The following is a 15,785-nucleotide window of genomic DNA, read 5'->3' as shown; positions in this document are numbered from 1 at the left end:
TTACAGTAATACAAAATAAACAAAAATAAACATCGTTATTGTTTCATTAATTACATTCCATTTATAATTGACCCGCCTAACGACAAATAATTACAATTACAACAAATAAAGGCTTGACATATCTTGCTTTGTATGTCATGCATCTACTTCATAGATTGGTTTCACCTTTTAAGTTGCGTTACTGAAATAAATGCACTTTTCGACGATATTCTGATTTTCCAAGTTTCACCTGTACGTCTGTCCTTTCTACCGGGTGGAGGTGTGGGGGAGGGGGGAGGCTTTAAAAATAATCCTAGAACCAATTTGCTTTTTTTGCTTTTTAAGTAATAAAAGAAACATATAATGAGGGGATATATTTGTAAATCGAGTCTCCCTGGCTGCCACCCGGCTTGGCAAAGAACCTGGCTCTGGTAGGGGCTGGTTCCGAGAAAAAGCTCTTGAAAGGGAAACTACCCACAAATCCCCTCTCCAGGGTGGAGTGAATTAGAGTTAGACTACGGAACTCGCTGCCACTGGAGGCAGCGATGACCAACACGGATGGTTTTAAAATACGACGGGACAGATCCATGGAGGGGAGGGCTATTGGCGGCTGCTAACCAGGATGTCTCTGCTCTGTCTCCACAGTCAGAAGGAACAATGCCTTTGAATACCAGTGGCTGGAAACCACAGGAGGGGAGAGGGCTCCTGCGTTCGAATCCTGCTTGCTGGTTTCCCACAGGGATCTGGCTGGTTGCTGTAAGAACAGGATGCTGGATTAGAGGGGCCTGATTCCAGCAGGACACTTCCTATGTTCTTATGTTAACCTGCAAACTATGGGGTTTTTCATTATTTGAGGCTGAAACGGACCTTTGCTCTCTGGGGCTTACTTGCGAGGAGGCATTATAGACGGACCTTGGAATAGCTTGTTGAAATAATGCTATTTTAAGTGACGTAGGTTTTTAATCCCTTGCCAAAAAATAGTGGAAGGACAATGTCCTGGCACTGTTAAAGGGTTCCGATATCCACCACAGAAAATGATTTCTTACCGCTGGTTCTGTCTCCCCCACCAGCCCCGCCAAGTTTCTGGTCCTCAATATTTCCTTCTGGCTGATTGATGAAGGACGGCAACTCCACCAGAGGAACGGAACGGCCTGTTTGCAAAGCAGAAAGTGGGGGGGGGGGCTAAGTTTGAAACTGGGAGCTCAAAGCCAAGTTATACCTGAGAGTGCCAATAAAGTTTTCTGGGACCAGGAACAATGTATGTCCACTGAGGGCTCTCTGACCAACGGGACATTGCAGGGGGTTGCAATAATAGAATAATAGAATAGAATAATAATTTATTGGCCAAGTACTAACATGCATGGAATTTTGTTTCGGCTACATTGCAATGCAAAAGAACTTTATACAAAGTGTGCAGAACCCTATTTCAAGATCACCAGCGGAGTGACTTCAGAACAGGTTGAGGTGGTGGTTGGTGCCTCTGGCGCCGACTGAATGGCACTAAGTTGAGAATGCTTGACTTTCGAACCTGCTATAAAAGTGATTCGGGTCGTTTGCCAATTTTCACGATAACACTCCCATATGCAGGAGAGTGTCCAGCCAGATACCTGGGAAAAACTCTGGAAAAGTGACTTGAAGTTCACAGCATGCTATTCTTTGAAGGAGAACTACCTGAAAATGATTTACAGGTGGTATTTAACTCCGAGTAGGCTTGCAAAGATGTACAAGACAGAATCAGATAAGTGCTGGAGATGCAAAGAGGTGGAGGGAATGTGGTTTCCTACGTGGTGGACTTGTAAAAGGATAAAAGATCATTGAGAAATGATCTATAATGAATTGAAAAAAATGTTTAACAGTTTTTTTTATTAAAAAAAACCAGAGTCTTTTCTGTTGGGGATACAGTAATTCAGACTGAAATTCCCAGGTGTCAAAAAAGGTTATTTGTATGTGCCACTACTGCGGCCCGTGTTTTGTTAGCCCAAAAATGGAAAACGAGTGAAGTCCCAACTAAAGAAGAATGGCAACTTAAGCTGAACGTTTATTGACTAAATGGGAAATAACTGTGTACAGCTGAAAACACTGGCAGCATTAAGATAAATTTAGCAGTGTAAATAAGTTTCGATGGATGTACTAATGGAATGCTGAATGGTATCATTTGTGTAAAATATGCAGGGATTTATGATACGCATAATGAACCATGGAAATAGAAGAAGGGAAGTCATTAAGGTTGTAAAAATGAGTATTTTAAATTGTAAAACAGAAAATTTAATAAAAAGAGAGAGAGAGAGAGAGAATGTCCAGCTGGATTGGGCCCTCTGCACCTCTCCCACAAAACCAGCCTCAATGGGTCCCAAATCCATTGTATGATGGCCGGGGGGTGGGGTTCTGCTTGTCTCTGTATCCTGCGGAATACAGGGACCACCCCAAAACAAGGGGGCAGGGTGACCCTTTCTGCAAGGGCGATGGCAGCGCACAAGGCCTTACCCACGGAAAGAAGCAACGTGAAATTCTCCAGCATCACTTCCTGGTGCAGATCCTTCTGCCACCCGTCCAGCATGGACCACTCCTCGCGGGAAAAGCTGATGGCGACATCCTCAAAGGTCACCTCCTGACACTGCGCATCAACGTGGGTGGAGGTCTGTGGGATAAAGCAGCCTCATATAACCAAGATGCGTAAGTTGAATGGATGCATGAAGGGGTTAAAACCATAGAGTAAGGTGTCCTGCCAGGCTTAGCAAATAAACCCACTTCCCCTCACCTGGGAAGGAACCAGGTAATCAGGTCTTTGCTCCCTCCTCAGTCTCCCAGAGCACCTCAACCTGGGAAGTGGTTCGAGCTGGTTGCTCCAAGCTCAGACCGCATGGCTCTCACAAGCCACTCTTGAGTCTCTACACCAATAACTTAGGCATCTGATTGGCCACTGTGAGGACAAGTTCCTATCGTGGGAAACCCAAAATCAGGATTGCTTCCTCCAACTGTGGTGGCAGGGCAGGGCATGGCCATCATGGCTAGCAGCCATCAATAGCCCTTCTCCTCCATCAATTTATCTAATCCAAAAGCTATCTAGCTTGGTGGCCATCACTGCCTCCTATGGGAGGGAGTTCCGCAGTTTAACAATGAAGAAGGAGGTCCTTTTATCCGTCCTGACTCTTCCAACAGTCAGCTTCATCGGCTGCCCACATGTTCTAGTGCTAAGAGAGAGCACGAAAAACTTATCTCTGTCCATTTTCTCTATTCCAGACATCTGAGCATCCAGTGTAGGCACACGCAGATTAGTACAGATACAAACTTATATCCTGTGCACAAGAACATCCCTCCCCTATTCCCCATTGGTCGGGGAGCACCCCTGTGTAATTATTTGCTAAGCCAAGCAAAAGAAAAGACCCGGAAAGAAATGTCTCTATTCTTTATTTTTGAGCCACTGATAAGTGCCAGCAAGCTCTCTATCTGCTGATGCTTGCTGATTCAACTTTCCTTTTAAAACTATCTGGTATTACAACCAGCCTTATAGCGCATGGAAGAAGTAAAGTTACATTTTGCCGGAGTCTCCTGTGGAGATCTTCCATGGGCCGGACCAGTGTAGCGCAATGCCGAAAATCGCTTCTGCGCATGCCCAGACGCCGAAAATGGTTCCTGCAAAGAAGTTATTTTGGCGTCTGGGCATGCGCAGAAGCAATTTTTGGAGCTGCAGAAGAGAGTCCCTGTGCCGCGCTGTGCCAGTTTAGCGCAGCGTGCAGGGACTTGCCAAGCGGGCAGCTCAGGGGCGGCCAGTTAAATGGCCTCCGTGGGCTGCTTCCGGCCCATGGGCCTTAGGTTGCTGACCCCTGATCTATGGCAAGGGAACATCCTGCCCCATAGCAACATTATGCCTTAGAACAATCTAATAACTGCCGCCTTGTGGATTTTTTACTACGTTCACATTTCCCACAGTCCATGTTTCTTATTTATTCAAGCGATAAAGCCTGATGTGAATGATCTCGCACATCAGTCAATGCATGCAATAGAAGCATTCTGATTCGCATTTACCTCACAGTTTGCAATCCTTCTACTCAGATTCAACTTTTTCCGAGACCCTTTGCTTTTATGAAAAAAAAGCGACATGTCCCTTTCTTACAATTTCTACCGTGTCGCCTCCTTGAATTGGGCGCCGCATGGCTACTCCTGTGTAATCGTGGAGCTTTTTGGCCTGCGGCTTATTGCAAGTCCCCTCCCTCCCTAGTTGCCACCCTTCATCCGAAGGTCCCAGTTTGGGATACAGCATTAAAACGCAGTGTTAAAACAACTGTTATAAGAATTTTAAGGTCTTATATATAAAAAATAAATGTTCATAAATGTACCAAGCAAGCACATGCATAAATGTATAAACTGCATGTCTGAAGCCCCACAGAAAAAAGTCCTGGAACCATTTTGTCTCTCCCAAATGACCTCAAATATTTCTCTGCAAGGTCGAAGGAAATGGGGAGCCTCCCCATTGTCTCTTTGCTCACAAATCCCATCTCAAGGGCACAGTTAAGATATGAAAAGGGTGAGCCTGTGACCTGGAGTCAGGAATTGAGTAGTTATCATAACAAAAGAGTGGCCAGGATGCCCAGGTAATCCAAGCAGGTAACCTGGCAGAAAGGATAAAAACAAGGCACTCAGATTTCTGTTGTAGTCCACCCCTTCTGTGATGTACGTATGATGTATGGAGGGGTGGTCTTGGGCTCCAGGGTGGGCAGTTCAAAAGTCTATTTAAGAGCTTGCACATGGTTTGGGGTTCTCTCCCTGCCTCCTGCATGTGGGGGGAGCACCCTGTTGCAACAGTTTAATAAAGATCAGGTGCAAAGTCTAGCTGCTTTGCTTCTCAATATTCTCTGGTTTGCCTTTGTTATTTTCTCCTACCGATTTATTGTTGTTGTTGTTGTTTAGTCGTGTCCGACTCTTCGTGACCCCATGGACCATAGCACGCCAGGCACTCCTGTCTTGCCCTGCCTCCCGCAGTTTGGTCAAACTCATGTTCGTGGCTTCGAGAACACTGTCCAACCATCTTGTCCTCTGTCGTCCCCTTCTCCTAGTGCCCTCAATCTTTCCCAAAATCTTATGGGTCTTTTCCAGGGAGTCTTCTCTTCTCCTGAGGTGACCAAAGTATTGGAGCCTCAGCTTCACGATCTGTCCTTCCAGTGAGCACTCAGGGCTGATTTCCTTCAGAATGGATAGGTTTGATCTTCTTGCAGTCCATGGGACTCTCAAGAGTCTCCTCCAGCACCATAATTCAAAAGCATCCATTCTTCAGCAATCAGCCTTCTTTATGGTCCAGCTCTCACTTCCATACATCACTACTGGGAAAACCATAGCTTTAACTATACAGACCTTTGTCGGCAAGGAGATGTCTCTGCTTTTTAAGATGCTGTCTAGGTTTGTCATTGCTTTTCTCCTACCGATAGAGAACCTAATAAAGGACTCTGTACGGGCTCTTGGGTACCCCACAAGAAAAAAGGAGCAGTTTTTTCTTATAACACAACCTACAACCACAATAAACGAGCTGAGTCCTAAAAACACGCACCTCAGGGATCAGAAGCCGGGTTCTAGAGGTGTGTCTTAAGTATCCTCTGGAAGCTGTGCAAGGAAGGTGCCAGGTGTATCTCTCTTGGGAGGGAGTAACACAGTTTAGGGGCCGCCACAGAGAAGGCCCTGCCCTGGGGAGGGAGGAGAAATTACCAAGAGGCAGCACCCAAGAGGATCTGTAAGGAAGGGAGATTCTGGAGGACAATGCCTGCATCACTTTGCTTCAGGGAATGAAGCCGACCTGAGCATTCCATTCTCACACAGTTCCATAACTGCCACCTTGGGGAGAGTGTCATTTAATTGGTTCCACAGCAGCAGGGCAAGGCAAAGGAGGCCAGAATGTTTTGCCACGTGAATCAAATCTCTCTCTCTCTCTCTCTTTTAATTCCCTCTCTCTTTTTTTAAAAAAACTTATTTATTTGGTTTTTCAAATTAAAATTTTACAATCACAAACATACAACATAAAAACAAGGTTCCAAAGAATCTCCTGTACTTCCGTCCTCCCCATTGTGGCTCCTATTATTCATCATTTCCTCCTGCATCTTTTATGATAATCCAAATCTTTTACATCTCCTTTGTATCCAAAATTCACCATGAAACTACAAGCGTTATTCAAAGATGACCCAAAGCAACTGTTTAAGGATGAACAAGGAAGAATGACTGGTATGCAGATAACATCACAGGGCTAGAAGATATTAATAATTGGAATATATGCACTGAATGAAATAAAACGTGAATCAAATCTCGATGCAATAATGAGTTGGGCTGGATGACCTATGGGTATCCCTTCCAAGGCAGCTCTGAAATTTCTTTCTCAAATGATGGACTGACTGTGATTGGTTACTAGTTAAACATCTGGCTAGTTCAGAGGACAACCTTGAGCTCGGTTAAGAGCTTTGAGAACTTAAAGAAGGAAAGCCACTTGATCCATGAACAGACCACATCTATTTTGGCCCATTCCAACCTTTTTCTTAAGGCTGACATGGACCATTCATAAGGTAGGGATATTCTTCACAACCGTGAGCAGGGGAGGGCAGTGGGGGAAGTGAAAACAAGTGACAATAATTAACTACAACCTTGTTCACTGTTCCTGCTCAGGCAGCACAGAAAAAGCATTTTGCTTCCTGAAATTCATTTTGATCGTGCAGATCAGGATACAGAATGCAGAATACAGTAACCCAGAGCTTTCCAAACTGTGTGTCACACGACACGTCAGTGCAGTGGTTTTCAGCCAGTGTGCCGGGGCACCCTGGAGTGCCTTGAAATATGGTCAGGGGTGCGGCGGGCAACTCTGGGCTCTGTCCCTCTTTCCTTCCCTCCCTCCTCTAATGCCCTCTCGCGTCTCTGCCTCCCAAAGGCTCGTGTGGCTGTTTGTTGCAGCAGCCCTGGCTACAAACTCCCCAGGCAAATGGTGCCTCTGGGACTGGCTAGGGGGTGCTTCCCAGGCCCCTGTGGGGCAGTGTGAGGAGGCACCTCTCAGGGGGGCAGCTCAGAGACCAGGGGTGGCAGCAGAGGCTGCCCAGAGGACTCCCAAGGAGAGGGGAGAGGAGGCTGAGGGAACCCTCCACAAGGGAGGGTGTTTGAAAAGGGGTGAGAGGCTGCCACCTCTGCAGGCAAGGGGTGGCATAACTGGGCTCCTGAGCCCCACAGGGTGGCACAGAAAGATTGTACTTGGTCAAGGGAGCTATGGACCCCAAAAGGTTGAAAACCTCTGCATTAGTGTGTCGGCTGCAGCATTTCAGTTTGTTGCGGGGCTGGAAAGGGGTTAGTTTAACCTCCGGTTTGCTAGTGAAACTGAATGACTGTGTCATGAAATGATGCATGCTTAAAAAGGCGATCAGCCTTCTTTATGGTCCAGCTCTCACTTCCATACATCACTACTGGGAAAACCATAGCTTGAACTATACGGACCTTTGTCGGCAAGGTGATGTCTCTGCTTTTTAAGATGCTGTCTAGGTTTGTCATTGCTTTTCTCCCAAGAAGCAGGCATCTTTTAATTTTGTGACTGCTGTCACCATCTGCACTGATCAAGGAGCCCAAGAAAGTAAAATCTCTCACTGCCTCCATTTCTTCCCCTTCTATTTGCCAGGAGGTGATGGGACCAGTGACCATGATCTTAGTTTTTTTGATAACCGATAGCCAGGTGAAAAATGTTCCTGGCTCCTGGCTAATTTCGAACACTGCTCCTGTATGGATTTAACCAATGTCTGAGTGGGAGTTTCTTTCACCTGTCCTGAATCTCCCAGCCTTTGGCTTCGCGAGATGTCCACGAGTCACGAGAGGAACTGTCGTCCTGTGAACTTCTATCATGTCACCTGAGCGAGAGCCCCAAAGCCAGGGGGCAAGGCGACAAGATCCGAGCAGACGGGTTCTGCCTTCCTGGCGTGATTAGAGAAGGCAACCTGTTATCAATCAAAATAACAAATGTGTCCTCAAGGACGGAAGGCAGTCGTTGGCAGGCCAATTCTTCCGCGGGCGGTTCTATCCCCACATCATCCCTCCTGACAGGTTCTTAAAGATGCCAGTCAAAATCAGAAGCTTCCCCTGCAGGAAACAATTGCTGGCCCAGATGCTCTGCAGTCCAGGAATTAAGCCAATGGTTGGGAACGTTTCACCGCCCCCTCCCTTCCTGCCCACCTGCATCGGCTGCAGGAAATGGCAGAGCTTTGCCAGGTAAAAGACCACCTGTTGGAAATGTCAGCCCTTTCATAGAGCATCCATCCTTTGAGTGGCAAAGACAGCGGCATTTGGAGGGGCCAGGAGGGAAACAAATTCATCTAATTTATATCATGACAATTGGTTATGGTATCCCCAATTGTCTCGGGGTTATCCTTTTTAAACGGTCTGCAAAGCTTCACCCCAATGTTAGATCCTTTAACAGGGGTCCATAGATCCTGGCACGGCTTGGTAGACACAGGAAGAGCCTGCCGGGTCAGGGCAATGGCCCACCTAGTCCAGTATCCTTTTCTTGGGTCCAGATACACATGGGAAACCTGCAAGATTTGAGCAAATGAGCAGCTCTCCCCTCCTGGGGTTTCTATCCACTGGCTTTCAGAAGCATCGCCTAGGAGCCTTCGACAGCCCTCTCTTCCATGCAGTGTTCGAAATTAGCCAGGCGCGTTTTGCTACTGGCGCAGGTGCCATTGCAACTACGTGGAGATTTCTGGGCGCCAGGCTGGCGAGCACAGTTTAAAAACTTCCGCCTTACTCCATAGATAATTCCGTTTCCATTTCCTCTGTGTGTGTTTCTCCTTCTTGTATACTGGGACAAGTGAACTGCTATAAGAGGAAGCTGGAGACAAGCAGTGTAGTTGCGATTGTAGTGTTGGAAGGGACCCCAAGGGTCATTTAGTCCAACCCCCTGGCAAACAAGACAATCCGTTGTGGTGACTGCAACCTAGATTCAAGCTGACATTGGGTCCCTGGCTTATATACCTGAGTTTCTAACACTGCCTCCATGAATTTGTCTAATCCTTTTTTTTAAGCCATCCATCTTGGTGGCCACCCCTGCCTCCTGTGGGAGGGAGTTCCACAGTTTAACTATTTATTTTATGTCCTGAATCCTCCAGTATTCAGATTCATCCGATGCCCATGCAGGCTAGTGTTAGGAGAGAGGGAGAAAGATTTTCGCTGTTCCACTTTTGCCATACAGAATTCTACAAATTTCTATCGTGTCGCCTCTTACCCGTCATTTCTCTAAACCAGGCATCCCCAAACTGCGGCCCTCCAGATGTTTTGGCCTGCAACTCCCATGATCCCTAGCTAACAGGACCAGTGGTCAGAGATGACGGGAATTGTAGTCCAAAACATCTGGAGGGCCGAAGTTTGGGGGTGCCTGCTCTAAACAGAAAAGCCCCAGTTGCTGAAACCTTTCCTCCCTAGGACAGCCCCCTCCATCCCCTCGATCGTTTTAGTACCCGCCTGCGAGACAGGCAACGCACCGCGATAGCCATGCGCTTCTTAAGACAGCTGCTGCTTGTTTACCATTGCATGTGCCCCCTTCTACAAAAATAAGAATAATACCCCAATTCTACCTTGGAGCCTCTGCAAGCACTCAAGACGCAGCCGGGAGTTTGCTCTATAGCCTAGCGATCGCTTCCCTGGGTGATGCCTGCTGACGTCTCCTTGCCAAGCTCATTTCCCGTCTCCCTGGGGACGGCACACGGCTGATTTGAGAGCTGACGCATCCTGGCACAGCACAGGTAGCATTCTCAGTTCCGAGGAGTCACTTTGCCGAGGTCTTAATTCCAGGAACCTCTTTGGCTCGGCTCCCGGAGCAGCACGTGACAACCGCCAAGGGTGCCCTCGTCACCTAAGGGTGACACCTACCATGCGAAAGATCAGCCAAGGAAATGCGTGTTTTGGTTGCAAGGGGCATAGGATGACAGCCTTTTCTCTCTCCCCCGAGGATCTTAGAAAACCGGGGAGAAATATGCCCCTAAGCCCAGCCCCGCTCTTTGGGGGCAGCGGTGGTCAACAAGTGAGGAAGAGGAGAAATGTCTAGCAGCGGAGTGAACTGTCCACCTCTTTGCAATAATTCAGCAGCAATTCAAGAATGGCTGGATCTGGTCAATAGCCCATCTAGTCCAGCATCCTGTTCTCATAGGGGCCACAGAGAACCCTGCAAACATCTAAGCCCAAGAGATCTCTACCCCACTGGGATTTCCCCACTGGGATTTACAAGAAAGAAGATTCCACCTAAACATTAGGAAGAACTTCCTGACAGTAAGAGCTGTTCGGCAGTGGAATTTGCTACCAAGGAGTGTGGTGGAGTCTCCTTCTTTGGAGGTCTTTAAGGAGAGGCTTGGCAGACATATGTCAAGAATGCTTTGATGGTGTTTCCTTCTCGGCAGGGGGTTGGACTGGATGGCCCTTGTGGTCTCTTCCAACTCTACGATTCTATGATTGCAGAAACAGGTTTCCAGGAACATCACTGCTTCTGTCCGTGGAGCCATCCTGGCTAGTTGCCATCCATAGCCATCTCTTCCTCCACGAATCTGTCTAATCCTCTTTTAAAGCCGTCCAAGTTAGTGGCCATCCCGGCATCCTGTGGGAGGGAGTTCCATAGGCTGCCTGCATGAAGAAGTGCTTTCTCTTATATTGAGTTTTGAATTCAGTTGCACCAGCCATTTATTTATTGCATCTATATCCCAACCTTTCTTCCATAAAGCCCAAAGGTGACACACAGGGTTCCTCTTCCTCCCCATTTTATCCTCACAACAACCCTGTGAGGTAGGCTGGGTTGACAGTGAGTGACTGGCCCATGGCTTCATGGCCGAGTGGGGAATTCGAACTCTGCTCTCCCAGGCCCTAGTCCAACACTCTGACCACTGCACCGCACTGTCCCGTAATTTAACCATTCCAAACCACTCCCAACTCTGAAAAGATCCGCTACAGGCCGCAGGTGATCTCGACAGAAACCTGGGCAGATCTGTTGCTAGCCGTTTCTCGCAAATCAGGAACAGTTACAAGGTGGGGCATAAATAGTTTGCATCAGTCCGGCAGCTGGCAATCTTGAGCCTGGTTAGTCAAAAAGCTGAGCCTTTTGTACACAAACACGCCACAGCCAAGTTTCCCCCATCTGTCGCTCCCCCTTTTTAACAAGCGATTTGTTTTAACAAGAGTAATAAGTTGCGGGGGCAGATCACAAAAGCATCCTGTGAAATTCCCGCGAAATTGTGGATCTGTAATGCCCATTTTAAAGCAACCTTGGAAAAGCTCCAGAATTCAGGTTTTGCAAAGAAGCCAAATGTCCATCACACAAAAACAACTAGGGAAAACTAGCCTCTGTCTTGGTGGGATTCTTTTTTAAAAAAGCAATTTATTAGATTTTTCAAATAAACACATTAAACAAAACAAAACATTCCACAACAAACACCACACACACAGATTTTCTGCCGAGCTTTGACTTCCGTCCCTCCCCTCATCTGGTTTTCTTATCAACTCTTGTCTCGCAGTTCCTTTACTCCTCCTACTTAAAGTCATTTCGTAGGATTTATTTCAATCCTGCAAGTGTCTTTTAAACTTCTACAGTTCCTCTCCATATAGTCCACAAATTTACTCCAGTCTTTTTGGAACCTTGCCTCTCCCTGGTTTCGTATCCTGCTAGTCAGTCTTGCTAATTCCGCATAGTCTATCATTTTTGTCTGCCACTCTTCGATCGTAGGTAACTCCTGAGTTTTCCATTTTTGGGCTAACAAAGTCCTTGCTGTGGTTGTCGCATACATAAATAATACTTGATCTTCTTTTACAATCTCTTGTCCTATATGACCCAATAAAAAAGCCTCCGGTTTTTTGGGAAAGGTATATTTTAAAATCTTTTTCAGTTCATTATATGTCATTTCCCAAAATCTTTTACTTTTTTCGCATGTCCACCACATATGATAAAATTCACCATCCTTCTCTTTACATTTCCAGCATGTTTTACTACTCATCCTATACATCTTGGCTAATTTTACTGGTGTTAAATACCATCTGTACATCATCTTCAAGATATTCTCTTTCAGGGCAGTACATGCAGTAAATTTCAATGTTTGATTCCATTATTTCAACCACGCATCATATTCAATATTATACCCAAAATCTTTTGCCCATTTTATCATCACATCTTTGTCTTGGTGGGATTCTTGCAATCGGAGACACATATTTTGCAGAACCCAACTACTTATGTATGGGAACTGCGGAGAGTCGGGCAACAAAGGAATCAACCCTCCCTGGGGTGAAAGGCTGGAGGTCACCGAGAGGTGACCTGCCTTATTTTTTAACCTAAGAGGGGCTAGGGGTCAAATCTCTCTGGAAGCTGTTTTCTTTGATGGGAGAAAGCGTTTCCTGCAAACTCAAGTGCACAGGCAATGGCTGCGATGAGGCAAAGACTCTCTGTACATGCTCAGACACGCTCTGGCATGTGCTGTAACTGCACATGTTTGCTGATGAAATTGGCTCCCAGGCTACGTTTGGTGGAGTCCAGAACAGGTCAAGGCTTTGACAGCAGGCCTTGGCGTAGCTCAGCCATCCTGCCAAGAAAATGCATGGCGAACCCCAAGAAAACTGTGGTTGCAATTGCTGCACGACACGGGGTTGGACTAGACAACCTAAAGATCCCAATATGCGATGGACTCCTGACTGCAAACATCGTCTGGAAGCCCCAGTAAGTTGTTTTAACCGAGGCTCAAAGCGCTTCCACAGTGAACACGCAAACACTTTTTATCACAAGCACAGGCTTCCATCGTGCGCACTATTGCCTGCCCAGTTGTAGGGCCATCCTCTTCACAGAGGTGAGGTCTGCAATTGTAGCAAACATTCACACAGCCCATTGAACGCTGTTGTTGCGTTTCGAACCTCTTTTGAAAACAAGTAGCTTCCACATGAATCACAAGAACCAGCCCCTTACAGAATCAGAATACTTTTAAAAATGGTATTTAAAATGCCCAGGGCTGTACCCCAGCGCTTCAGGGGCACAAACAAACAGCCCAACCAGTGGAGAAGAGAGCCTATGCCATCTTTCAGAATTACACAGAACTCCTTGTCAGAATCTGCATTCTTCCCAACAACTAATTCTATCCAACTGGGAAACTTGCAAATTCCTACATGCCTAGAATTTGGGTCATTTTTTTAAAAAAAGAAGAAGAAGCAAACACTCCTATACAGTTTGACTGTACCTATTAAAGAGATTCGGCGTTTTCTTCTTAGTTGTACAGTACTGAATCCACACATACGAACAGCATATATTTTAATATATATGCTGCATATATTTTAATATATTTAAATTTGTTCATTGCATTTACTGTGTTTCCCCCTTTTTTTAAAGACGCAGTCATAAAATAAGCCATGGCAGGATTTTAAAGCATTTGCGACATATAAGACATATGGTGCTGGAGGAGACTCTTGAGAGTCCCATGGGGACTGCAAGAAGATCAGACCTCTCCATTCTGAAGGAAATCAGCCCTGAGTGCTCACTGGAAGGACAGATCCTGAAGCTGAGGCTCCAATACTTTGGCCACCTCATGAGAAGAGAAGACTCCCTGGAAAAGACCCTGATGTTGGGAAAGATTGAGGGCACTAGGAGAAGGGGACGTCAGAAGACAAGATGGTTGGACAGTGTTCTCGAAGCTACGAACGTGAGTTTGACCAAACTGCGGGAGGCAGTGCAAGACAGGAGTGCCTGGTGTGCTCAGGTCCATGGGGTCACCAAGAGTCGGACACGAATAAACGACAACAAGACATACCCCGAAAATAAGACATACCTCCATGCCATGAGCAAGGCCGCCAAGTGCCCCAGCCAGCCAGCCAGCCAGCCAGCGGGACCCAGCATGCCGGCTGCGGCCTGCCAGCTCGGGGCCTGGAACCGGCTGTTGCTGCAGTGGCAACGCCCGAGCCAGTGGCCTTGCCTCTGCCTGGCCCAGCCAAGGAAGCCTGCCACCTTGCCACCCAGAACCGGCTGCTGCTGCAGCGCTGAGCAGAACACCTGAGCCAACGGCCTCGCTTCCGCCTGGCCTGGCCAAGGAGGCCATAAGGTAATAAAAATCAAATAAAAAAATAAGACATCCCCTGAAAATAAGACACCGTATGTTTTTTTGAGGAAAAAAGATATAAGACGGTGACTTTAAAAAGGGGAAACACGGTATATGACACGTTTTCCTCCTCAAGAGGTAGTTATTCCCCTCATCAGTTAATCTCCAGAACAACCCTGTGAGGTAGGTTAGGCTGACAGACAGAGGGAATGACTGCCCAAGCTCACCTAGTGAACTTCATCATGGAGTCAGGATTCGAACCCTGGTCTCCCAGGTCCCAGTCTGACATGCTTACCATTATGCCACATGTACTGACTGCGGTGCCAACTGGGGTTTAATCCTTTGGAGACATCCTATACCAAAGAGGCAGTATAGTACAGTGGTTAGAGTGTCAGACTGGGAACTGGGAGCCCAGGGTTCAAATCTCGACTCAGCTGTTAAGCTCACCTGGCCGCTGTCTCTCCGCCTAACCTACTTCCCAGGGTTCTTGTGAGGATAACATGGGGGGGGGGACACATCAGGAGCTATCTATTAGGGATAGCTCAGTTGGCAGAGCATGAGATTCTTAATCTCAAGGTCATGGGTTCGAGCCCCATGTTGGGCAGAAGATTCCTGAATTACAGGGGGTTGGACTGGATGACCCTTGGGGTCCCTTCCAACTCTATGATTCCAGGTCGGTAGTGAAGCATCTCTACCTGGCATGCAGAAGGTCAAACCTTCAATCTCTGAGGGCATCCCCAGGTAAAACTAAGACTCTGAAAAGCTGGCGAACACTTGTTGCCAGCTGGATATGCCTTGCGGTGCTGTTGTGGGGGGCTAATGAGGACTAAGACCTGGCAGGGAGCAGGGTTCAAATCCTACCCCACTTGGCCAGAACGCTCCCTGGGTGCTCCCTTGGGCCACTCGCCTGACCCACATCGCAGGGTTGCGCATCCCCGGCAGCTCCTCGGAAGGAGAAAGCAATGCACGAAATACAGAAGAGGCGACGGAGGTTTTGCAAGGGAAGGAAGGGAGACCCTCTGCAGGTGAGGGATCCCCGTCAGTCTACGGCTTCCAAGCCGGCGCAACAACGCCGAAGTTTCCCCCAGGGCTCGGCTCGGGGAGCAGCGCTGCTCCTCCCGCGGCTCCCCTTCGCCCTCCCGGGTCGCTCTGCCCCCCTATTGGGGACACCCCTCATCTCCCAAGTCCGGAGCGCCGGTGGAAGTTGCATGCATGCATGCATGGCACCGCGTTGCAATTGCATTGCATGGCACTCCATGCAACGTCTTCACGCATGCATTGCCTTGCATGCCTGCAAAGGGGTCTCCCACCCCCGCGGTCAGAAGATGCGTCCCCTCCGGCACGGATGCAGCACTGCAAAATAAAAAATAAAAAAACCCGACGCAGCCATACCTGGGGGGCAGCCTCCGCTTCCGCCGCCGGCGCTCCTCCGCGGGGATCCCCGGGCGGCGACGCGGCTCCGTCGCCGGGCTCCATCCTGCTCGCCGATCTCCGCGGGGGCGCAGGCAGGCTGCGCGGGGTCTGCGCGGAAGAGCCCCTGCCCAGCCACCCGCTCGCCGCTCGTCGCCGCTGCGTTCATTCCATCGCAGCGAGAGCTTCAAACAAAACGCCCGGCGCAAGCCCGGCCCGCCAGGCGACGCTGGGAAACGTAGTTCCGCGCACCCCGCGCGGCCGCGGGAGCCTAAGGGCAAGGGGACTACGGATCCCGGCAGCCCCCGCGCCGCCGCCTCCTCCCGGGGATAGAGGGGGAGA

The 15,785-nt window shown here is 48.1% G+C and overlaps 1 protein-coding gene across 3 annotated transcripts in view; it reads right to left on the bottom strand.

The window, feature by feature from the left end:
* The window catches only part of KRBA1 (KRAB-A domain containing 1), a 50,561-nt gene extending 35,018 nt beyond the window's left edge, over positions 1 to 15,543 (bottom strand). For 2 of the 3 annotated variants that reach the window (XM_060280458.1, XM_060280460.1), the window contains exons 1-3: positions 15,426 to 15,543; positions 2,464 to 2,617; positions 1,026 to 1,130 (exon numbers count right to left, since the gene is read on the bottom strand). In XM_060280458.1, the coding sequence (XP_060136441.1) occupies positions 1,026 to 1,130; positions 2,464 to 2,617; positions 15,426 to 15,509 (343 nt within the window). In that variant the 5' untranslated portion in view covers positions 15,510 to 15,543. Of the gene's footprint in view, positions 1 to 1,025; positions 1,131 to 2,463; positions 2,618 to 9,557; positions 10,653 to 15,425 lie in introns of those variants that run through there. The other variant, XM_060280459.1, reaches the window with a different exon arrangement.
* Between the last annotated feature and the right edge of the window lie 242 nt (positions 15,544 to 15,785).

The sequence above is a fragment of the Zootoca vivipara genome, chromosome 12, assembly GCF_963506605.1.
Source record: "Zootoca vivipara chromosome 12, rZooViv1.1, whole genome shotgun sequence".
NCBI classification, from domain to species: domain Eukaryota; kingdom Metazoa; phylum Chordata; class Lepidosauria; order Squamata; family Lacertidae; genus Zootoca; species Zootoca vivipara.
Note: the sequence above shows the minus strand (reverse complement) of the source record. Positions and strands in the feature narration are given on the sequence as shown.